Raw genomic sequence first — 26,881 nt, 5'->3', positions numbered from 1 at the left:
TATTGGTTCTGTGCGGAAAACAAGCAAATACGCACGATCTCGCACAAATATGTTTATATGTCAATATAAATTTTAATTTCTCAGCATCAAAATAAACCCTGATTTTGATCATTGGGTGAAAGGGTTTCGGAGATACAACAGTTTAAAGTTGCAAATTTTATGAAAATACGATAAATTTAAATATTTTTAATTTAAACACTATGAAGTTCTGATGCCTCAAACTTTGCACAAAGCGTTATATCACAGTTCTCTACGTACAAAAAAAGTTTTATTGTATTTAGAAATTGTAAGGTCAATTTTCTCCATATTTCGGTCGATTTGAGATGGAATAGCTCAAATGTATGGTGGACAAAACTTCTTTATACCGTTACCCAGCAATTTTTCTATCGCCGATCGCACCGGTACAAGAAAGTTGTAACAGTATGTATTCTCTGTTAGCTCTGCACACTATTGCTGTGTGCCGTAGTTTTGACAATGTTTGCTTCTACGAGTTCGTGAGCAGAGATCAACAGTTCCACGTAGTATAACCGAGCATTGATTCATATGATATTTACTGTGTGACAAGAAAGAACACTTAAAACATGTAAGTTGTATTTTCGTCATAGTAGTATAGATAGCTTACACCAGTGGTCGGCAAAGATTATGTCATATAAAATGCAGTCCGCAATATAAGCAAAGGCAAGGTAGGAGGAGGACTATACCCAAACTGCTTAACATTGAAAGAACAAGTGATGGCTAAGGGGAGGGGGATTGCCGTACCCCTCCTCCCTGCTTCTGTATACTAAGGGATTGACTCGCGAATCGCAAAATGTCAACTACTGGCTTACATAACAGATTGAAGTATTTTATAAGGTCCCTGAGCCAAATAACGCCATGTATACCTTTAACGCCACTTATTAAAATTTGTTAACGACACAAGTTTTCGGTAATGCACTACTGTAGCCTGCATTCGCTTGCAATCTAGTGATGAAATGAGTTACTAGCTGTCCGCTGACATTTACGAGTGACATTATATTCCATCATTTTCCTGTTGTGTGTTGATAGTGAATGGCTGTTCTTTTATCAAGGTAAGAGGCAATATTTTATTTTGTGTGTTGAGCAAATAATAACTATATTAAACTATATATTTTCGTGATCCGTAAACATTCTTCTAGAAAGTATTTGCTATCTATAAAATTTGAAAATGTTAGAGAAACAGGCATGCCATGTTATCAAGCACTCATTAGCGCTTTAACGCCATGTGGCGTTAAAGGTCTACAGACAAAATTTTAGGTTATGTTAGCACTAAGGCTGACAGTACAGCATCAGTGTGAAAACATCAGGAAAATCATTAACCTTTCAACTTACAAATGTTCAGAATGTGCAGTGATGATATTGATTCAAATGCTTATCGAACTCTTAATTCTTTTATTTTACATAACTTAATTTTTTTGTTTTACTTATTGGAAAACATTCATATTACACTAAGGTAAATGCTTTTGTGTTTAATAACTTTCTACTTTGTCACATTGTCTCTTTTTTTTTTTTTTAAGTAAGGAGTCACTGGAAAACATATTTTCCTAATCCATCTGGCGTTTCAGTTTCAGATCAAGAATCTTTCATTAGTATTGATGTGATTTTGTATCTTTTATTAGCAGAAACTCAAATTTAGTCGCTTAGTTCAATTTGTGTTGCTCAGGAAAAATAATTCATTAATAATTATAAGTGTATAGTTTACTAGAAAATAGGTGGCGTTAATTGGACAACCTGTTCCTAACAACGCCAGTTTACAAAGTTTTACTATTTGAGTTATAATTCTTGTTCGGTATATAATATATCCATTTTCATTGTGCTATTTTGTAAAGATAAGACTACAGTTTCTATTTCATAATTTTCGTGTTTGTACATAACTTATTTCCAGAGCAAAAGTGACTGAAGTGTTAAGGTGGCGTTATTTGGTACGTGTACCTTAGTCATTAAATACCGGTACAGTTTCTGGTTTCAAGGGAAATTCACCACTTTAAAGTACAAGTACTTTTCTATCACGAGAGTGTGCCGTGATTCAATTTTATGGGACTTTAACGGACCACTTAGCAGCGAGGTGAATCCAAGACTTACCGTGTGAGCTCCGATGAGCAACATAACGTTGAGCATGATACTGAGGACGCTATAGATCATCAAGAAGGCGAACATTGCAGTAACACCTGAAACAGATCAAGATCCAGTTGTAGTGAAGTGTAGTGTAATAAATAGTTAAATAAGCAGGAAATATTTACTGAACACCTTCATAGCAGGAATTATCCAACGTCGAAGTTTTCACATTTCTTTGTAATTAACCGAAACATCACCTCAGATTTTGATTAAGATTTATATCTATGGTCCGTCCCAAGAATGTGTAGAGTAGAAAGACGAAATAAGACCACTGCGCAAGTGGTATGTGGGAGGGCTAGGGCCAATAACCGCTCTGGGGAGGCACTGGTTGAACGAATCTACCAATCGCTTGCAGGGAGTAGATCATTTATATCTGAACTATCTTCCAGGAGCATCTTACCCCTTAGCGGGCTCCAGCTGATGCTGCCCGCAATATACTCCAGCACAGATAGGCTCCGCCCTCATGTGTCCCCAGTCACTCTACAGAATCTTGGAACGGACCATAGAGTGGCTTCTGTACAATGTTTTCCCCACGTTTAAATGATTTAGAAAACTTAAGTCAATGTTAGGATCTTATTTATATTTTCTTGAAATTTTATAGGTGCGCAGGATTCTTTACCTAATAAAGTCATAATTGAAGCGCTGAGCTCAAAAACGGAACTTTGCCTATAATCAATTTTGGGTATCTGAGTTAAGTACGCCCGTATTATGTGAGCGACCCGTCACTTGCGTCGAACATTGCAGAATTCTAGCGTTAAGTTGAAAAATTTAACTCGTGAAATGACTGCTGTTTATCCAATTCATTGCAGGCTGAAGTAAGGAGATGCACTATCACCTTTACTTTTTAACTTTGCTCTAAAATAGGCCTATGCCATTAGGGTTTGGAATTGAACGGGTTACATCAGCCGCTTGTTTATACGGATGACGTGAATATGTTAGGAGATAATCCAATAACTATTAGGAAAACGCGGGAATTTTACTTGAAGCAAGTAATGAGATAGGTTTGGAAGTAAATCGCGAACAGACAAAATATATGATTGTGTCTCGTGACCAGAATATAGTACGAAATGGAAACATAAAAATTGAAAATTTATAGTTTGAAAGGTGGAAAAATTCGAATATTTGGACCAACAATAACAAATGTAAACGATACTCGATATGGGAAATGCCTATTATTCTTCGGTTGAGAAGCTTTTGTTATCCAGCCAGCTCTCAAAAAAGCTGAAAGATAGAATTTATAAAACAGTTATATTACCGGTTGTTTTGTAGCCTATGGTTGAGAACCTTGGACTCTCATTTTGAGAGAGGAACAGAGAATAAGGTGCTTAGCAAAATATTTGGGGCTAAAAGAGATGAAGTTGCAGGAGAATGGAGAAAGTTACACACCGCAGAACTGCACGCATTTTATTCTTCACCTAACATAATTAAAAAGTAAATCCATGGCGCTACAGCCCTGAAGGGACAAGACCGACCAGCTGGCCGAAATTTCATGAGAAAATTTCTTCCCCCTTGTGGACTCGAACCAGCGCGCATTCCGTAACGCGAGTCCTAGGCAAGATGCCTTAGACCACGACGCCACGGCGACCTAACGTAATTAGGAACATTAAATCCAAACGTTTGAGATGGGCAGGGCATGTAGCACGTATGGGCGAATCTAGAAATACGTACAGAATATTAGTTGTGAGTTCTGAGAGAAAAAGACCTTTGAGGCGGCCGAGACGTAGATGGAAGGATAATATTAAAATGAATTTGAGAGCGGTAGGATATGATGGTAGAGACTGGATTAATCTTGCTCAGGATAGAGACCGATAGCGAGCTTATGTAAGGGCGGCAATGAACCTCCGAGGTCTCTAAAAGCCATAAGTAAGAAAAGTCAAATGACTAGTCTCCGAATTGAATAATGTGTTACTGAGATGTGAACTTCTTTATAAACATAATTTTTGTCTTTAACTTTAGTAAGCTTAATAGTAATATAATACAATAGCAAAAATTATTACTATTTTTTATTATTTTTTTTAATGAAATTCTGTTTCTTTAGATCAAAAAGGGGATATCACACTTCCAATAAAATACTGTTGTATGTCGAAAATCACATATTGTTTTCGTTAATTATTTACGACTCTGTTTTACTACCTGGAGGTATGAAATTCAAATAATAAAGTACGGTAGTAAATTATAAATGGTTTTGGTACCTTTTTATTGAAATATTTTTACAGCAGTATTTCACTAGGAAACAGCATATCTTAACGAATCACAATTTTCGAGTTACGACAGTATTTTGCTTGGAGTATATATGTCAGCAATTTTCAAATCTATTTTTCTATATGTCCTGTATTCTGGAAAACATGAACTCTTTGTGGGACAAGTAGATGTTGCCTAGTGCAAAGTAACAATACCAAAAACAAGAGGTTAAAGCAAGTACAATGCAGTTTGTGAAGTTTTTTCTCAAAATGACCTCTAAATGACTAGTCCCGTTTTTGATCTCGGTGCCTCAGTTGTATCTGGATGTCTCTCAATTAGGGACAAAATTTTTGTACATGCACTACATATTTTTATTTTTAAATAGACTCCTCCTCTTCATAAAAGTTTTGTTCAAAGATCTGTTTCGACGCTAAAAATCCTCGACGAAGTCGTTCCACTTCCCTTTTTCACATTCTGTTACGAAACAAGGTTTGTCGTGTATATTTTGAATCGGTCATTTGGAAAACATGATCTCCTCATTATTTTTGTTTCCTGGTATTTTTGAGCTTTTTCATCTCTCCTAGTTACTCCCGTATATTTAAATTTCTAATTTTCTCTATCCTTGTAGTAATAAGGATAGATTTCAGAAATGTCAGTGCTAGATACTTCTAATCACATCTCATATCATCTCATCGCTCTTCCTTAGGATTCATATTTTACTGGAGTAGGTATATATTTTAAGTTTATCTTAATACTATACGTATTATATATAAATGGTTTCACTTCCTTACGCATACTTTTACCGAAATGTAGTTTAATGTAGCCTAACCATTTTCTAATACTAACCAATATTTTCTTCTATGAAAAAAGAACTAAGGAAGAGACTACTGAAGTGCTTTGTATGGAGTGTGGTATTGTATGGGGCAGAAACATGGACATTACGACGAAGTGAAGAGAAGCGAATAGAAGCATTTGAAATATGGATATGGAGAAGAATGAAACTTGTGAAGTGGACAGAGGGAGTAATAAATGAAGCTATGTTGGAAAGAGGGGTGAAGAAAGAATGATACTGAAACTTATCAGGAAGAGGAAAAGGAATTGGTTGGGTCACTGGCTGAGAAGAAACTGCCTACTGAAGGCTGCACTGGAAGGAATGGTGAATGGGAGAAGAGTTCGGAGTAAAAGAAGATATCAGATCATAGACGACATTAAGATATATGCATCATGAAGAAACGAAGAGGAAGGCAGAAAACAGGAAGGATTGGAGAAAGCTGAGTTTGTAGTGAAAGACCTGTCCTTGGGCAGAACACTAAATGAAATGAAATTCTCTTCTATCATTCGTATTTATCTATCTAACAGATCTAGATTTCCGCATACTTAACGTTGAATTAATACCTTCGCCTCATGCTGTGTGTTGGATACATCTCTTTTGCAAGCATCAACACTTATAATGTCCTTTACTTCCTTGTAAAGTTTATCCCTAAATACTGCACAATTATTTTCATTCCGACATCAATATATCGATTTCTACCATAACCGTCCACAGTGAATAAATTTCAAGCTACAAGATGATTTAATTAATATTGGAATTACAATTACTAAAATTTTGTCGTCATCGATGAACTTCAGATATATGTGTTGTTATAGGCTATATTCAACGTTAAGTTGATATCGGGGTGTCAATTAAAAATGCTAACTCATAGACATAAGTTACCGCGGTATCTGAGAAGGCTTAATCAATAAACAATTTTTCATCTTATTCTTTCAAAAGAAAGCAACGTCTTTGAAACCGCCTGAGTATTAATTAGACGCTGGTACTATACATAGTTTGATGACAATATCTCTCTAATGCATAAAATATCGTATTTTAATTGTTCTTCTGACAAGCGTCCGGAAACGGAAGTGACGTTACAGCGCAAAATTCCTATGTGTATAGTATTGTGCAGGCATCCAGTGTCATCTACAGTATTTGGCCGTGGTTCAGATTATGCTCGCTTTCTGATGGCCTTGATAGCTGTATGTGAGCGTTAATTTTTCTCATGTACGACTAGGCGATAATTGGTAGGCTTATCACATGCCACTTGATATATTTTCCCATGTTATTTGCATTTTCATTAATAAAGATTGTTTCTTGCGTGTTTGAATACGTTTTATGAGACTACATAATATTTTCTACTAAAAGAGCCAACCTCCGAAGGAAAAAAATGTCCGTTCGTATTTTCTATTCTAAGGCATGAGTCAGACATAGGTTAGCTCAGGCTAATGCGTTTGCATGGTAATGCGAAGCTCCGCTTGTGCATGGGTTCCATTTCCGCTTGGACAGATTAATTGGTGGAATCTTTTCCGATATTTCTTCCAAATGTAGGACGAATGTCACATAATCCCATGGCGAACTCTCCACCTCACTTCGACAAATACCATCTCGCTATCACCAATTCCGTAGACGCTAAATGGCATTACCTAGAGCCACCATGATCTCGTACAATTTGAACCACTCGATAATCGCTCAACTTTCTGCGATGAACAGTATGAGCTCACCATGAATTAAGTTTATATTCTCTAATTTGATTATAGATTACCCGAACAGGAATTGATATTCTACAACCTTAGAAACAGCAACAGAAAAGGATTTAGATCTATCCAGCTCCAATCCATCAAACTTAAATATTCCTGTTCCCTCCATTCCTATTTGGATTTTCCAGTCTCGTCACCTGTTACGTTCACAATAAAGAGTAATGTTTGGTAGTGTCCACCGTCGAGGCTGAGGGGTTAGCGAGTCTAACTCCGAACCCAGCGGTCCCGGGTTCGATTCCCGGTCAGGATGAGTTGCCTGGGTGAGGTTTCTTCGGGGTTTTTCCCTCACTCCTATGGATGAATATCAGGTAACTTTATCAGGCGATTGGAACCCCACTCATCTTCGTCACCTCCTTTCCTCCCCCATCATCCTTTCCTCATCATCCTGTTTCTGGTTTTTCAGATCACTCTACAGGCGGCCTCCCGGAACTACTGGCTCTCTCGACCGGCCTCCGTGGAATGTAGCAAAACGACGTTGGATTACTTCTGCAACGAGCACCCGAGGCGGTCCTATTCGGGGGACGAGTTTCGCCTCGGACCGACAGGGATGCCTTGGGGGAAGTTGCCGAAGCAGGAATGGTATATGGATTTCTGTTGACTGTAGGGACCGGTCGTTAGGGAGTCATGTGGTTGGGTTGGTGCGCGTAGGGGATCTATGGCACGCAACTAATTGCATATCGAGGGTTAGCGCAATAGATCTGTACAGGTCGCAGTGCTGGGCCATCCGTGCCCCCTCACTTAAATTCCATTGGATTCCATTCCAATGTTTGGTAGTCGATTATGGTCCATCCTATCAATATTTTGGAGTCAGTTACACTGTATAATGAATACTGCTGTATGTTTGATACATTTTATTTCACTAATGTTTTGATATTTCGTTGACTATTATACTTTTACTACGTCATACTACTTTTGACCAATAAAACGGTATGAAAGGGCGTCTTTCAATCAATCATGGCTGCTTATCGCACAATTTTATCGCTTCCCTAGTATTTGTTTAATTTTATTGCATCCCTAGCATTTGTTTGTTTTTATCACTACCCTAGTATTTGTTTCTCTGTTTGCCAACATTACAAACTGCAAATTCTTTACGGTACTATAAAACATGCTTTGCGATCGTAATTTGTTTCCCGCATAAATAGTCGACTGAAAACGGTTGCTCGGTTCAAACATTTTGGTGAAGGTAACATTAGTGAAATAGAATTTAGTAAGTGAATTAATATCTATTTTATTGTATTAGAGTACTTTATTTCTCCTAATCTTTATTTACTTTCTCCTATTTTTATCACCTTCCTACCATTTGTTTCTTTGTTTGCCAACATTTCAAACTGAAAATTCTTTACGGAAGGTAGGCCTATTATAAAACATTCTTTGCGATTGTTATTTGTTTACCGCATAGTCAACTGAAAATGGCGGCTCCATTCAAACGTTTTGGTGAAGCTAACATTAGTGAAATAGAATTTCAGTAAGTAAATTAATATTTTATTGTATTAGAGTGCTTTATTTCTTCTAAACATTATATAATTTCTTCTAATCGTGAAATATTCAATTAAATCCCACTCGAGTTTTGATTTTCTCTAGATAAATCAAAATCTCTAGTGAGATTACTGTTGATAACATCAATACGTGAATCACATAAGTATTTTAGGAAGCGAAAGTGAAAAGCTTCCAGTTGTTGGCATTCTTAAATTCAATTGAAATTTTTCATGTATATTCCAAACTTGTTTCTGTAAAAAGTTAAGTTTTAATTATGTACTGGATAACAGTCAAAATTTACCGGCATCATTTCACTTATTGGAAAAAAAAAGTGACTGAGATTCACATAGCTAATTACTATGATAATGAATGGATAAACTTTTGTTTTAATATTTTGTATTTTATTGTTTATCATTAGAGATATGGCTTGGCTTTCTATCGTCTACTATTTTATTATAATGACTAACTAATTAAATTAATAGGCTATACTTTAGTGTACCAAATTATACAGATGCAGAAACAAAATTTTGGCCACCTGAATTTTCCAAGTTCCAGTTATAAGATATTGTACATGTTCAGTACTTACTTAATTCAAAATTATGACTCAGCATGCGCAATATATAACTGAGGTCTACATAATAAACTCTTCCAATTCCAATTGACTCTCTTGTATTTCATGGACACGTCCAATGATGTCATAACTTGGCAGTATCCGGTTATGTGCGAAACGCTAGTTCCTTTCAATTAATTCATTATTCATTATCGCCATTTCGGTACTATTCGCCCTAAATGGTCCGACGTAATGTAGCATCGTGACTGGTGTGCAGATGGCATGAGTCTATATGCAATAAGCATATACTTTAGAGGAATGCAGGGTTGCCAGATTACTGAAGCTGAAACGTCGTACTAATCTCTGACAGTCGTACACTAAAGAAAATAGTGGTGCTCTTTTCCATTTCTAAATACCGTATGCGAAATTACTGCGATTTCTTATTACGAAATTAGTGTTAGAAAAAATGTAAATGAATACATAAATTGAGGTATAAACCACAAAATTAATAAAAAAAATAATTCTGAATAAATATATACACATTTTACATAGAAGCCTGTGTAGCCAGTGAATTATTTTGCGAACGAACAAACTGCTAAAATACGAGTATAAAAAAACACTCTCAACTTACGTTATTTCTTAATACAGTCTATTATTGCAAATGACATAACAGTGACTTCCATAAACGTAATAAACACAATTGTCGTTAATAATAAGGGGATAATCTGCAATATTACCCATTATTTAATTGATATGTCCAGGTTTAAAATAGTACATTATGCAACGAGCCTATAATGGTAGTAATTAAGACGCGAGTATGTTTGTTTATGAAACTCGCTTGCGCTCGTTTCATAATTTTCATGCGAGCGTCTTAATTACCATTATAGGCAAGTTTCATACGACTTTTTATGCTCGACCATATTTCTAACTTGAAATTATTCATAAGTATTCATGTTACGGTTATCTAAGTGAAGAGCGGAACTGACCTTCAAAATTGTGAGATGTGCGCAGACGCGAAAGTATTGGTTTTTTCCGAGGAACGAATGTCATTGACCTTGATATAATGTAGAGAATAACATGAACATTACTCTTGATATAACCTGGAAATTGATTTAGAATTGAAAAACGAGATGACAAATTGAATTTATTTGAATATTATTTACAATTAACGCTAATTATTATAGTAACAGAACATAACCTTCTGCAACAGTATTGGATTTCCAGCCTCCGAGACGTTTCGTTAGTTGTCTTTCGATTGCATATCCGAGAATAATCGATACTTGAGGTTTTATAATGCTACAATGGTGATTTCTCATTGGCTGAACAACTGAACTATAATGAATAGGTGTACTTTAATGAGGTGCATTAAAGGGCTACTACCAAATGTATAATTACTACATTTCGGCATGGTGAGCATAAACATTAATTTGTGGCACGGCTCCTTTTCACAGGTGCGATTCACATTATAATCCGAGCGTTCATTTAATACCCAGGCGGTGTCAAAGAGGGCGCTTTCTTTTAAAAACATAATATTAGAGTTTGTTTATTGATTAGGCCTTCTCAGATGCCACTCCAATCACAAAAAGCGGTAACATATGTCTAATATTTTAATTGACGTGCTCACATCTGTACCACGTGGAGTAAAAACTAATGTTGTGTCTGAGTTGATTGATGACGACAAACAAAAGATTAGTAATTTATTCACTGTGAATGGTAGTGGTAGAAATCAATGTATTCATGTTGGTACTAAAAAATAATTGCCACCAGGAATAATTTTTGCAACGAAAATGTGACAACCCTGCTTTACATATGGATAATAATGAGTGTAAAAAGATATATCCAACAGAAAGCCTTCCGCCTGGGTGTTAATTGGACTCTCGGACTATATAGGCCTATTATTCATAGAATTGCTGATTAGTAAATGGCGCTTGGCCCACTATGGTTCTGAACCCGTCAATTCATGTTGATTTTCAGATAAGCCAATATACATATGTAGGCCTACTTGTATCAAATTTTAAAATATCATTCTTTATTACTTATTTATGAGTGCAAACTTTTCGTCCTCATGGGGCATCATCAGATAATACATAACAATATCAGATATAAAATATTAACATTATTATGCTTGTTTTTTATTTTATTTTGCTTGGTTATTTAACGACGCTGTATCAACTACGTGGTTGTTTAGCGTCAGTGGTATTGGTGATAGCGAGATGATATTTAGCGAGATGATTCGCCATAGATTACCTGACATTTGCCTTATGGTTGGGGAAAACCTCGAAAAAACTCCAACCAGGTAATCAGCCCAAGCGGGAATCTTATTATGCTTGTGAAAGTGTGTATTATACAACTGCAAATTCAAAGGTAAACTTGAGAGTGGCTTATTGCCATCATACCATCAATTATTTATTAAAATTGACTTGCCTATGTGAAATATAACATTGCACAGAAATGTCAATGAGCATTAATTATTAAAATTTATTAAAATAATTAGATACTGCCATGATGGAGGCAAGATCATTTAAAACTATCATAAATAGTGGTTATTGATGCCATATTTGTAACAATATTAGAAATAGGGGCTTTATCCATAATCTTACATTTTAATCTTTCAAGAAATATTAAAATAGTCGTACGAACACGTGTACCTACAACTCAATCCAGGGTCGTTCGTAGTACAACCTTACAAAATAGTTGTATTCTTACAACTATAGTGGTACGTATGGCAACCCTGAAGCAGTGGGACTCATGGTAATTGTAAGACGTGCAGGCTGAATCGAGAGATGGCAGGAGTCTCGAGTATAAAATAGCGACTATTCGAATTTCAATAACTATTCTTACGAGATTTAATTTTAATTTCAAAAATTATTTCCATCATGAGAATTATAACACACAATAAGCCTATTACATGTTACAATGCTAGTCTTCCCGCTTTTCCTCCTTCCCCAAAAAAAAAAAAAAAAAACATTATTGAAATCAATTATTTGTGTATTTATTGACACTGCAAATGGGTAAATACCCGGTGGCTGTGGTAACTAATTACGCTAAATAATGACAATTAATAATAAATTAATAATAATGATACTAATAATAATTAATACTAACAATAAGTAATAATAATAATAATAAATAATAATGGTATAATAATATTAACAAGGAGTATCTTGAATTAAATGAAGCACGATCACTTAAAATAACATTTAAAGTAAATTTAATTTGTATCTTAACCAAGTTGGAACTAAAACCCACGAGTATGATATGTTCATACATGCACAAGAACCTTTCAGCACTACACTCATTTCGCTATCAACTCACTCACTGCACTGGAACTACGACTCATTTCACTGATACTATCCTGATTTCACTAACACTTCAAAAACATTTCACTGTTCAAATACTTTGCATTATCACTATAAACTATAAAACTTCACTGACACAAACACACGTCACTGACACAAACACACTTCACTGATACAACACACTTTACTGACACAACACACTTTGTGACAAAACACACTTCACTACCACAACACACTTCACTAACACAACACACTTCTTCACTGATACAACACTTCAAATAAAACATCAATTACATCCTTTAAATAGTGTGCATAATATACTACCGCCTATTAGTAAAGTCCTTAAGCCTATTTTTAAACACATTTTTGGTTATTGGTAAAGCTTTTAATAAATCTGCAGGTAAAGCATTCCAGTCCCTGATAGTACGATTGAGAAAAAAAAATTACGAGTTCAAAAAATTTAAACAAAACTAAATAAACAGAAACAAAACAAAATTTTAACGAACTTATAATGATTTCGAATTAACTTATTATGTGACAGCATGGGTCAAGTCCATTACTTGATATGAGTATAATCATCATCATCATCATCATCATCATCATCATCATGATCGTCCTCACTGGTTGTAGTCGTTTCAAGAACTATTACGGTCTACCAAGTTTTCTTTCCACCATTTTTGAGGACGTTCTAACGACCTTTTTCCTGTTGGTTTATAATTCAGGATTGCTTTTGGTATTCTGTTGTTTGACATTCGATTTGCATGTTGGAGCCAATAGCCAATTGATTTGATATTGATGTATTTGGTCCAGCACAGGTACCATTTGGAGCTCGTTCAAGACATTTCCATTTCTTTTCCTTTCCGATTTCGTATAACCTGCTGTGCGTCGCGTCGCATGAATTTCATTTCGCTGGCAGTAATGTGATTATCATCACGTCTCCGAAGAGTCCAAGCCTCACTTCCGTAACATAGAACAGGCCTCTCCAAGATTTTATAGAGGTGGAGGCGTGTATGCCTTTGGACTAATGATGGTTTTATAATGTATTTATTTATTAACACTACAATTGGGTATACAGCCGGTGACAGTGATATATAATATACAATAGTTACCATTACAATAATACAATAATTACAGCAATAAAAAATAAAATAAAATAAACGTAAATTTATTTCTAACTATAAATAAGTAGATGCAATAAACCTAGGACTATAAATAAAAACTATTCTATAATAACGCCTACAATAAACAAACTTATAAGTACTTCTATTTCACCCAACTATTACCAATTTAAGTACCAACTTAATTACATATCATCTTAATTACATGTCACCTTAATTTATTTACATATCAACTAAATTACATATCATCTTAATTAATTACATATCAACTTAATTAATTAATGACACAACTTAAATAATTACACTGCACCTCCAATTACATTTTCAGTCTAATCTTCTCAACCTTTTCTTAAATGTACCACCCTGAAAGATTGCCGCAGGTAAGCTGTTCCAGTCTACTATTGTGCGGTTAACAAAGAAAAATTTTGCCACATCCGTTCTTTGTTTTCTACATTTAAACTTTCTAAAATGATCAGCCCTGCCTAAGTATGATGGTGTTGCTAATCTAGCATTGATGTCGGTCCATGCTTTGTGTCCCATTTGTGCCTTAAACAATGCGGTGAGTCTGGTTTTTCGTCGCCTTGATTTGAGAGATTCCCACCCTAAGTCTTTTACTGTCTCTTCACCATGTCCCTTTCCCATTTTGACATATTTTGCTGCCTTGCGTTGGACCTTTTCTATTGAATCGATTTGGTTTTGTCTGTACGGATCCCAACCTACTGTTCCATATTCCATAACTGGACGAACAAGGGTTTTGTACGCTAATTCTTTCGACTTTCGGTTAGATTTCTTCAGAATACGCATAGAGAAATGTAGTGCTTTCCAGGCTTTTCTTGTGATATTAGTGACTTGTTCCTCCCAACCCAGTTTGGTACTTAAATATATACCTAGGTATTAACAATGCTGTTGATGATACCCATAGATTTATTAAATTTGATAATTTTGTCTGCTATATCTGATTCCGCCATTTTTATGGCCAAAATAACTGAACTGTTTCTAATATTTGTTTACTGATACAAATTTTGCTTGGAATTGATTTTTTTTCCGTAAAAAGCCATAACTTAGATTTGTCTGTAGAAATTTCCATTGAATACGTATCTGCTACTCATTTAAAATTATGTACAGATCGTTGTAGGTCAACTTCTGTAGAGGCTAAAAGTACTAAGTCATCTGCAAACATTACTGTACGAGTATAATATGGGACATATATTTAGTCCAACAGAAAGGAGGGGAATCCACACTTTCTCGTTAAGAACACAACCTGGGTCCGTTGAATTTGTGGCTTAAAGCTAACATGGAATGATGACAGAAACTGTGGAGGACTTGCCCCAACACTGTTGTCCTTAAGAGAGTTGCATACTCTCACGTTGCGAGCACTGCGCGACCTTCGCAAAGCCGCTTTGTATCCATTTACGTCACACTAGTGTAATTAATAGCAGTGAGCGAGCGTACATACTGTTTCAGCAGTAGTAAATAGCCCTGCAATTATTATTAGCAACCTAAGAAAGAGCAGTCTATAGAATTTTTGGAAGAAATCCCAGAGACTTTTGGTTATGGGGACACATGAAGGAATTGGTCTACGCCACTCCAATCAACAATGTGCAGACACTACAGGATCGCGTCTTCAAAGCATGTCAGCCCATACAAGAACAACCAGGTCAATTTCAAAGAGTGCGTGATTCCGTGCACCGAAAGGCAGAGAAATGCATTGTCATGGATGGACGTCACATCGAGCACCTCCTATGAACAAGTGTTCAGATCTCAGAAAGTATGTGTTGTAGGACGCATGTTTATTAAAAATATATCCTTGTTTTCATGCATATTATCACCTCCTAAAATATTGGATACTTTTTTAACAACAGTATTTACAATGAAAATCCAGACGTTTGAGAATGGCAGGGTATGTAGCACGTATGGGCGAATCCAGAAATGCATATAGAGTGTTAGTTGGCAGACCGTAGGGAAAAAGATCTTTGGGGAGCCCGAGACGTAGATGGGAGGATAATATTAAACTGGATTTGCGGGAGATGGGATATGATGATAGAGAGTGGATTAATCTTGCACAGGATAGGGACCGATGGCGGGCTTATGTGAGTGCGGCAATGAACCTGCGGGTTCCTTAAAAGCCATTTGTTTATTTTATTTATTTTAGTAGGTTATTTTACGACATTTTATCAGCAGTTGCCCATATTGGGTTGAGGGAAAACCCAGGAAAAACCCTCAACCAGGTAACTTGCCCCGACCGGGAATCGAACCCGGGCCACCTAGTTTCGCGGCCAGACGCGCTAACCGTTACTCCACAGGTGTGGACAAAAGCCATTTTTAAGTAAGTAAGTAAGCCTATGTATTTACAACGATGAATCATTAAACTAAATAAAACAAGACGGCTTGGGATTTGGTCTATGGTTTGTAGTTTTCTGACAATGCTAACTATGTAGGTAATATTAGGCTATGGGAGTTTTAAAGTTAACACGCCAATTTTTTCACATCGACTTTTTTTCTTTCCATAAAGAAATTTGAAACAATTTTCAGAAAGTAAAGCTCACAACCTGTAGTAATTTTATGCTGATTTTACTTTAATTGTTAGTAGGGGGTACGTTTTTTTGTGTATTTTATTTCTTTTTGTATTTTTGGTCCGCTTTCTTTTTAAATTTCATTGAGTTATATTCTTGGAACAATAGTAACAAATATGGCAATAAATATGGGAAATGCCTGCTATTGTTCGGTTGAGAAGCTTTTGTCATCCAGTCTGCTTAAAAAAAAAACTGAAAGTTAGAATTTATAATACAGTTATATTACTTATATTGCCGGTTGTTCTGTATGGTTGTGAAACTTGGACTCACATTTTAAGAGAAGAACAGAGGTTAAGGGCGTTTGAGAAAAAGGTGCTTAGGAAAATATATAGGTTTAAGAGGGATGATGCATTTGGGTAGCTACGATAGGTAGCGAAATCCGGTTGCGAATACCAGCTATAACAGCTGGGGGGATTATCGTGCTAACCACACGATACCTCCATTCTGGTTGGATGATCGTCCACCTCTGCTTCGGAATGTGGGCGTGAGGACAGCAGCCGGCTGGTCGGTCTAGGCCCTTCACGGGCTGTAACGCCATGGATTATTATTATTAAGAGGGATGAAGTTACAGGAGAATGGAGAAAGTTACACAACGCAGAACTGCACGTATTGTACTCTTCACTTAACATATTAGAAACATTAAATTCAGATTTCAAATGGGCAGGGCATGTAGCAAGTATGGGCGAATCCAGAAATGTATATAGAGTGTTAGTTGGAAGACCTCAGGGAAAAAGACATTTGGGGAGGCCGAGACGTAGATCGGAGGATAATATTAAAATGGATTTGGGGGAGGTGGGATATGATGGAAGGGACTGGATTAATCTTGCTCAGGATAGAAATCGATGGTGGGCTTATGTGAGGGCGGCAATGAACTCTAGGTTCTCTAAAAGTCATTTGTATGTGTGCGCTTTTTTCACACCATCCTATAACGAGCCAGTCGGACACTAGGCCATTAGAACAGCCTTAACAGCTGCAGGGCTAGGCCGCAATTTAATCGTAATTTGGCAGCGCATTCGCTGCTGTCACGCGAAGTTCAAACACGTGACATATTTATAGCTCCGCTCTCGTCATATGTCATGAGAATCGGAAGCAAGACTAATTATTTTTCTAGTCGTAATTCCAGAATGAAGGCGTCCTTAACCCACTGTTCAGTAATCAATTTTAACTACAACTACAAGAAATTGGAGGAATTGATTTCGTTAGTTGCAGTTTTTTTTTTTTTTTTTTTTTTTTTTTTTTTGCAGTTCATTCTAACGTTTGTCACATATATAGTCGAAGTCCCATTTCAAAATTTCTACATGGGTAAGGACCTACTGCAAGAGAAAGATCAAGATAAAGATAGCCTATTGTGTCCCATGAAGGGCAAAGGCCTCCTTAAATAAGGGAAAGCTCTATTTGCCTAACGTGATGAGCTGGATTCTATATGCTAGTTCACGTTAGACGTGATATTTAAGTCTAGGAACTTGAATTTCTTTAACAATGATTCTCTCACTGCCTTTCACAACTTCCTGTCTATGCACAAATGTCCCTTGAGTAGTTTCCACTTTCTTCTGTCTTTTGCCTCTCTGGACCATTGTTGATCTGCCTGTTTTTTGAAGAAGTCTGCCCATCTGCGCTGAGGTCTGCCGTGAAGTCTCCTTCCTATGCGGGGGTCCCACATGGCAGCTCGGTATGTCCATCTGTCGCCTGGTAGCCTGGCCACGTGTCCACCCCATTTCCATTTGGATGTAATGGCTGCATGTGTGATGTCCTGTGTATCTGCTAGTTGGTACAGTGTCGCATTTGGGATTTTCTCCTTCAGTGATACGCCTATAATTTTGCGCATCGTTTTCCTTTGACACGTGCAAGAGAAAGGTTACCTATAAAAATTTAACCGCCAGTACACGCTGTGGGATGCAGTGAATAAGCTTGAAGTATAAGTAAATTTTTTCCTACTTATAGTTCTTCAGTACCGTAATCAGTCTACGTGTCGTTAACGAAGACAAGTCAAATACGTTATGCCTTACATTATAGTGTTTTTAGGTTTAATACCGACATTTATTTTTGCCTCTGAAGACAACAACGGAAAACAAAGGGCAGGATGAGTTGTACTTTGATTTTATTAAAATTTCAATGGGCTTCCTTCATTTAAAGATATTGTGATTTCACAATGATTGTTATGTAAATAGTTCTGAAGTTTGATTCTGTAATAGAAGAATAATTACAAAGTTGATCACGATATGAATATATTACTGATCACCAGGCTTTGGCCTAGGGACACAGAGTATGAGGGTTAGAGTACACGGAGTATAAATGACGTCATGACCCATGTGGAGGAGTGACTGTAACAACACAGGTTGATCCATAATATGCATTACCGTTGTGTGTATTGCTGCTTGGCTGCGGTACGTGTAACAGGCTTCGGCGTAGGGACACCTGATTGAAGGTCACGTTAATACTTTAATGGTAGACATTTATTGTCTACACTAGGAATGTACTATATATACTGGATCTGTACAGGGTGAAATATATTTTGTGTTGTACTGTGACGGACTGTTTACATGTTGAGACAAGAAGTAACGGCGCGCTCCATCTCCCACTCCACTCGACCAACACAACACTATATATCGTGCGTTCTGTCCACACCTGTGGAGTAACGGTCAGTGCGTCTGGCTGCGAAACCAGGTGGCCCAGGTTCGATTCCCGGTCGGGGCAAGTTACCTGGTTGAGGTTTTTTCCGGGATTTTCCCTCAACCCAATACGAGCAAATGCTGGGTAACTTTCGGTGGTGGACCCCGGACTCATTTCACCGGCATTATCACCTTCATTTCATTCAGACGCTAAATAACCTAGATGTTGATACAGCGTCGTAAAATAACCCAATAAAAAATCGCGCGTTCTGAACTTCATGCGTTTCTGTGCCCAGGACCGAAGCCTGCTGATCACTACGATTCGATTCAGGTAAAGAAGTTGTTTCGGGATAGGGATCCTTGGTCTGTGCGTTCTGTTTTCAAACATTAATTGCTGGAAAGAACGCCTCCCACCTCCTAGCTAAAACAGCAGTAAATACTTACTTCCTTAAATAACTTTTAAAGATTAATCCAGTCTCCATCATTATGTCCCACCTCCCTCAAATCCATTTTAATGTTATCGTCCCATCTATGTCTCGGCCTCCCCAAAGGTATTTTTCCCTCGGGCCTTCCAACTAACACTCTATAAGTATTTCTGGATTTGCCCATACGTGCATCATGCCCTGCCCATCTCAAACGTCTGGATTTATTGCTCCCAATTATGTCAGGTGAAGAATATAATGCATGCAGTTCTCCATTCTCCTGTAACTTCATCCCTCTTAGCCCCAAATATTTTCCTAAGAATCTTATTCCCAAACACTCTTAATCTCTGTTCCTCTCTCAAAGTGAGAGTCCAAGTTTCACAACCATACAGAACAACCGGTAATATAACTGTTTTATGAATTCTAACTTTAAGGTTTTTTGACAGCAGACTAGATGACAAAAGCTTCTGAACCGAATAATAACACGCATTTCCCATATTTAGTCTGCGTTTAATTTCCTCCCGGGTGTCATTTATATCTGTTACTGTTGCTTCAAGATATTTGAATATTTCCACTTTTTCGAAGGATAAATCTCCAAAAAACATCAATGAATACGTGCAAAAAATGGCATGTTGAAACGCGATTAAACTCGTGTCATTCCACCAATATTAAATACAAATCCAGACATGCAATGTACAAAATATGTGAGAAACCATGTCATTTACAAATAGATAATTAGGTTCTAAGTTCGGAAAATGGTACAGAGCTTACAGGCATAGAATTACACAAATAAAGACACAGCTTGTTAAAAATAATTGCTCGAATGTTAAGTTATATCATCCTACGTAGAGATAGTATCATGACTGTCCTTGGTAAAACATTGTTATTTCCTTAAATTAACTTACGAACAAAAACGTATTTACGTCAGTATATACCAGAACCGTTGTTTCTCCTTCTAACTACTTCTTGTCGATTTAAAAATTACAGTGCGCAGAAGTAGAAATTTTGTACGTTCGCGTTATACGACATTAACTTAAAGATCAGAATCAAACGCTTTTTTTCCCTATAAGTAACAGCAATAAGAAAAGCTCATTTTTTCATGTTTATAAAGAAACTTATTAATTTACAGCTCTATGATATTTTGTCTAATTAAAGTGATTCTAGGTTATATTTCAAACCATCACCTTGTGTATATATCAGAGATATAAAAAAAACGGCCCAGCCCATGGGCTGCTTCCGCACTGGGCGACATAGTCTTGTTCGGAACAAGCCCATGTCGTCACAGAACGGGCCGGGCTGGCTGCAAAACGGTTTTATTGGGAGATCCAAAGAATGCTAAGGATAATACCAAATGCAATCAAAGTATCAAACCTTCGGCAAAGATCTGCGAAATTACGAACTTGTATTTTCAAGAGTGTAAACTCTATTTATTGTTTTGCGTTTTCTCTGTTTCGGCTTCAATTCGCCTCTTCAGCTATAGAAATGTGATGACAAAAATTCTGTCGATCACTACTCTAGGACAGAGTGGAGAAGGAAAGATCTCTAACGAGAAATTCCAAATTGCACAAACTACTGTAAGATAGATTTCATAATCCATTTCTGCTTCCGTCCTTGTAGGCAGAAACCGGCTGATACTCGACCTATCGCTAGGGAGCCAGATCCCGTGCTACATATATTGACCCTGTGTTTACACAGAGGGGAATTCTAGAAACGTTGAGATGGTTCTACCTGTGGATATATCCTTTCTCATGCTGTTTTCTTGTAACAAGAGACAACGATGTATTAAATATTGCACAAAGGCTAAATTTAACTAAATACATCGCTTTTATGACAGTATTCCGTGTTTAGTTGGTTAATCTTCGGATTTAGCATTCGCAGATGGATTTGTTATAATTACTATATTCAATATTAGGGTGAAATGTTGAATAAATCAATTAAAAACAAGTAATTACAGTGCTGTATTGAAACAGACATTAATTCAAAATAATAAAGTGTAATTGAATAGAAACGTTATTAGGTCACAATTAGCTTTGAAAAAGGCAAAGAAACGGGATTAGTGGTTAATGAGAGTGAAACCAAATATATGACAATTAACTCTAATTATAATAAAGAACCACATATCTCGTTGTTCCTGCAATAACTCCTATGTGCAAAATATACCATTTTTCAGTAGGAGGAAATAACACATTTATTCATCCTATGGCAGCCGTACATAGGGGATTGTGAATTCTTATATTTTCGAAAGAAAGAAATATAATTACATATAGGAGATTTTATTAAATAGCTGTATCACTATTTAAGTTATTTAATAGAGCAAAAATCTGAAAATCGATAAATATGTCACATAGGAGTTATTGCAGGAACAACGACGATATAACTATAGAAATGCATAACTTTATACAGGTAGATAAATCACATAGCTATTTTGACTCCTTAGTAATAAGAAGCAAGAACATGCCTAATGAAATTATAACGCCCATAATGACTGTTAACAAAACATACTTTGGACAAATACATCAATTCAAGTTACGTTGTCCAGGAAAACAAAAAAATACTTTATATAAAATATTGGTACGACCAATGTTAACTTATACCGCTGAAAGACGGACACTAAAGAAAAAAAAACAGATGAAAGAAACCTCACCTCATTTGAAAGGGAAGTCATAGTGAATAGGACGATCTTAGAAGAATATTTGGTCCAAGTATGAAAATGGACAGTAGCGAAAGCTATATGAGAAATAATTATATGATGAATCAGATGTTATTAATGTGACTATTACACTTTTACTACGTCACACTACTTTCGACCAATAAAACGGCACGAAAGGACGTCTTTCAACCAATCATGGCTGCTTATCGCACAATTTTATCGCGTCCCTAGCATTTGTTTAATTTTATCGCGTCCCTAGCATTTGTTTATTTTTATCACTACCCTAGCATTTGTTTCTTTGTTTGCCAACATTTCAAACTGCACTGGTCTGGCCGTCAAAAAACAGAAAATTACAAACCACTCCAGTCGATGCACATTACTTTCAATTATGACTCGCATTGGCATTCAAGAACAAGAATTAATAAAGATCACTGGTCATAGCTATGCATCTTCCCTGAAACCCTATTTACAAATAAATGAAGAGCACCATTCGGAAATCCTGAATGAGTTGAGGGATACACCATGTACACCAACGAGTTCACTTCTTTTACGCACACGTCCAATATAACATCAACTAAACCACCAACCACCAAACATTCAAATTTGAAAATTGTACTTTCAATAATTGTTTCTTTTAAAATTATTCAGGTTTATTTTTTATTTCATCATCGTTAATTAAAACGTTTCTTGTTTATTTCATCATCCCTAATTAAAACTTTTCTAACACTTGTTTATATTATTTAGGTTATGTTTGTTATAGCTTCTGCTATATGATATTATGGATAGTCACGTATCAGAGATTGTTTAATACTAAGATTTATTGAAAATCATCTGTCAAGTGACGTTGATTACTGGGATCCGGATGATTGAAGTGGAATGCAAATGTTTTAATAAAAATGAAGCAATCAACAAAGCCTTCTTGACTAGTAACCGTCCACAGAATTCAATGATGATGTCACGTATATCTAAGTTACATGCACCAAATCTCTACACTCATGTTAGCCCCTCGTTCTAACATAACTCTCTAAAACAAAAAATCCAATACCTATCTAAACAAAAACTTTATAATAGGTGCACAAGATAAATGGGACACCGTGTATACAGGTTGGAAGGGAATCTATTATATTGATTCACAGACGTAACAAATCAAGTCAATGAGAACAAGTTTTGTCAAATAAGTTTTCTGATGCGTCCAATAGTTTCTAGAATACGAAATGTAACGTGTTGTTACCCTGCAGCGCTCCTTGAGGTCACTGCTCTGCAGTGGGCACAATACGACAACTCTATATTTTGCAAATAAATTTTACTTCTGTGATCGTAGCACATGCTACCTGTATGCTGCTTGAAAACAAAATATTCATGGTTCAATATTTTTCTGTAATGTACGAATTATTTCTGTGTTGCATTAAGCTCGTAACAAATGAATTATTGTTTATCCATTTCTTGTCATGTTATTGCTTGTTGAACAATGATAAATAAACATTATATTAATCTACAGTAGACTATTAAGGCATTTTATGATATGCAGTTGCCCAGTTGTGCAATAAAATATTCTTCGGACCTAATTTTGTCTGCGTAAAGCGCAACATTATGAAGATACTAAGTAATTATGGAACGCGTAAAAGGTTTGATAAAGTCATTATACTCGTATATTATCTTCTTAAAGCTCATTTTAACCTGAAGAATAAATAATACAGTATAATGATGAAAGGAAACATATCAATAAAGACACCAATCGTACTTCAAATCTAGACTTTTAGCCATAGCAAAGGACTCTTTCCCTCCCACCCCCTTGGAAGTTATGTTCATTTCTGGGTTGTTACAGGAAGATGTAGCACAAGGCTTTTACAAGATTAACACACACCAAAAAACTGATACAATCTTTGCAAATTTAGAGGTGCAAGGAAACTATAAGAAACATAATAAACATAACACTTTTTATTATGTTAAGCCTGGGCCGGGAGGAAAAAGGTCTTAAATAAAAATGTTATACTTTTCAGGAGAACAGTAGAAAGATTGAAATTGGTGCCAATTATAGAGTTATTTTAATTAAGAGGTTTTTTTTGTTTATATTTCTTCTAAAATAGCTCATGTTTCTCATTTAACAATTTTCTTGATCATATTTCCAAAAATAGCCACACATAAGCCATTTTAAGACTGCAACCCAAACTTAGAAGAAGGGACCATTTCAACTTAAGACCTTTTCATGTCAAAATAAATAGGAAATGTAAATTATTAAGAATGCAAAATAGGTCTTAAACAATATAGGACTGTTTACCTGGTGCTTAAAGTTTTAAAAGGAAAGGGCATCAATATGTGATAAAATAGCTAAAATACAAGTTAGACCTTTTTAATAGGGAAGCATGGAAAGTAAACATGTGATGAATAATTTCAAGGGAAAAATTGTTCCGGGACCGGGTATCGATCCCGGGACCTCTGGTTGAACGTACCAGCGCTCTGCCAACTGAGCTACCCGGGAACTCCACCCGACACCGTCTCAACTTTTCCCTTTATATCCACACAACTCGCGTGGGCTGACGAAACGCCAGAGACCCACATCGAGTGCACACAAACTCTGTGTGACTTGGAATTGTGGTTTTATGTTAGCGTACACAGTGACGTATATATTATGCAAATCTAGTCTTTCAGGTAAGTAAAGCAGATTTGAATAATTTCAAGGGAAAAATTGTTCTGGGACCGGGTATCGATCCCGGGACCTCTGGTTGAACGTACCAGAGCTCTGCCAACTGAGCTACCCGGCTACAGAAGTATATGTGGTGATGTTAAGGTATGATGAACCCTGTAAAACATATTTTTGTTCAAGGATATGACCGAAAGAAATATTTTTGTCTATAAAAATGAACAGGAATAATGTGGGAAAAGGACCATTCGAAGTAATATAAAGAAGGATGAAGTCGAGGAAAATAGAAAAATAGTGTCAGAAGTAGCGAGATGGGAAATTTTATAATTAAATACGCTTCGCACAATGTAAAACGTAATGTTTCACGTAAAAGGAATTTAATGCATGAACGAGGGAGAAGAAGAAAATGATAACAAACTGCTATTCATAACTTTGAACCAAAGTCTAGAACGAAATGAGAGTGGAGTAGTTGGTATCCCGAGTACCATGAAAATAAAACAAATGCGTGACTGGTAATGAAAAGTCCTTATCAACTGAACAGTAACTTTTAATTACCTGCCATGTACTCCGCAACGGGCGAATCGCCGTAGTTTCCTCTTCCTCTGCCTCTCAAGGTGGTGGAGTCTGTAGAGTTGACGACTTCCGCCGTCTTGTTGAAGTTGCTGTGGTTCACAATGTACATCCCCGTCGTTGTCAGCGACAGGATGATCAAGGATCCCACCTGCACACGTCACAAAATTCTTAACACCAACTCTTCATGTGTTGTGTCTACTGTTTTCATAATCCAAAAATTAACTTTCCTACACAGTCATTCCTAAAAGTAGATCTTTTAATACTAAGCAAGCGTGTTAAAAATTGTCTATTATACGTCAGCGTGTTAGATATATTTGAACACAAGCGCGAAAAGATATTTAACTCTGACTTTCAATTGTTTGGACTGACTGATAGCTGTTTCTCACCAGATGTCACACAGCAGCAATCGCAACTGATCAATAAAAAGGTTCAAATAATACTAGGTTTGCTTTAAAAATAGCTGTTTTTGGTTAAGAAACGTATACAAAGTAAATAAACTGCTTGAACTATTTTATTGCAAACGATAACTTTTTTACATATGTTTTAAGAAATTGTTACATTAATTCTGCTGTTGTTGTTTATAGAAATTCCCTTTATGGAAGCAATAGTAGTAACACATTTGCCAAAATTCAAGTAAGTAAATTAGAGTTTGAAATATCGTCTGAATGAGTGTAAAGATTCTTTTCGCTGTACTTAGGCCTACTTGAAACATTCTTTATCTTACACCATTTCATAAACCTCTTGTATGATCTATTATATCGCGTCCTTCATTTTTGCTGCTAATAATACTAATGTTATTCTCTATGAAGCGTCTTGCATTCCTTTTGGTTCTCTTTCACAATTACTGTATTCGTTTTCGAAATCGAGCCATAAAGTTTTATAAATTTACCACCAAGTGTTACGTCGATAAATACACTAACGGCAGTTAATATAAAACATTAAATTCACTTATTTATTACTAATTCACTTTTAGAGAGCCTGGAGATTCATTACCGCCCTCACATAAGCCCGTCATCGGCCTCTATCCTGAGCAAGAGTAATCCAGTCCCTAGAATCATATCCCACCACCCTCAAATCAATTTCAATATTATCCTCCCATCTACGTCTCGGCATCCCCAAAGGTCTTTATCCCTCCGGCCTCCCAACTAACACTCTATATGCATTTCTGGATTCGCCTATACATGCTACATTTCCTGGCAATCTCAAACGTCTGGATTTAATGTTCCAAATTATGTCAGGTGAAGAATACAATGCGTGCAGTTTTGCGTTGTGTAACTTTCTCCATTTTCCTGTAACTTCATCCCTCTTAGCCCCAAATATTTTCCTAAGCACCTTATTCTTAAACACCTTTACGCTCCGTTCCTCTCTCTCAACCATATAGAACAACCGGTTATATAACTGTTTCATCAATTCTAACTTTCAGTTTTTTTTAGAACGGTCTGGATGACAATAACAGGCATTTCCCATATTTAATCTGCGTTTAATTTCCTTTCGAATGTCATTTATGTTTGGTACTGTTTCTCGAAGATATTTGAATTTTTCCACTTTTTAAAAGGATAAATTTCCAATTTTTATATTTTCATTTCATACTATGTTCTGGCCACAAGACATAATCATATAGGTCCTATTTTGTCTCTTCAGGATTTACTTCCAAACCTGTATCTTTACTTACTTCAAGTAAAATACCCCTGTTAGACCTATCCCTAACAGTTTGTGGATTTTTTCCTAATATATTCACATCCGCATAAACAAGCAGCTGATGTAACCCGTTCAGTTCCAGACTCTTTCTGTTATCCTGGACTTTCCTAATGGGATATTCTAGAGCAAAGTTAATTATCTAATGTGTTTAAAAATAAGATACGGATGTCTAAAGAAATATTGTACGATACAAACATGTTGAAAACGATGCTACTTTTAAAACTTGTATGGTAAATAACTATTTATATAAAATGAACATATAGTATTATCTTATTTTATGTTGTAAAATGATAGGATGGAAGCATGAAATCAATAAAGACAATTCCATTAGACAAAGCCCAGGTGACTTTGAGATTGCTAGGTCCCGTCAAAATGCCGGACGGGAAG

At 36.2% G+C, this 26,881-nt stretch overlaps 1 protein-coding gene across 2 annotated transcripts in view; it reads right to left on the bottom strand.

The window, feature by feature from the left end:
• LOC138697908 (uncharacterized) overlaps window positions 1–26,881 on the bottom strand; it is a 124,885-nt gene that overhangs the window by 24,181 nt on the left and 73,823 nt on the right. For both annotated transcript variants that reach the window (XM_069823497.1, XM_069823498.1), the window contains exons 3-4: window positions 24,779–24,944; window positions 2,098–2,183 (exon numbers count right to left, since the gene is read on the bottom strand). In XM_069823497.1, the coding sequence (XP_069679598.1) occupies window positions 2,098–2,183; window positions 24,779–24,944 (252 nt within the window). The remainder of the gene's footprint in view (window positions 1–2,097; window positions 2,184–24,778; window positions 24,945–26,881) is intronic.

This window comes from Periplaneta americana, chromosome 4 (assembly GCF_040183065.1).
Source record: "Periplaneta americana isolate PAMFEO1 chromosome 4, P.americana_PAMFEO1_priV1, whole genome shotgun sequence".
NCBI classification, from domain to species: Eukaryota; Metazoa; Arthropoda; class Insecta; order Blattodea; family Blattidae; genus Periplaneta; species Periplaneta americana.
The sequence above is the reverse complement of the archived record's forward strand: the minus strand, read 5'-3'. Positions and strand labels throughout refer to the sequence as shown.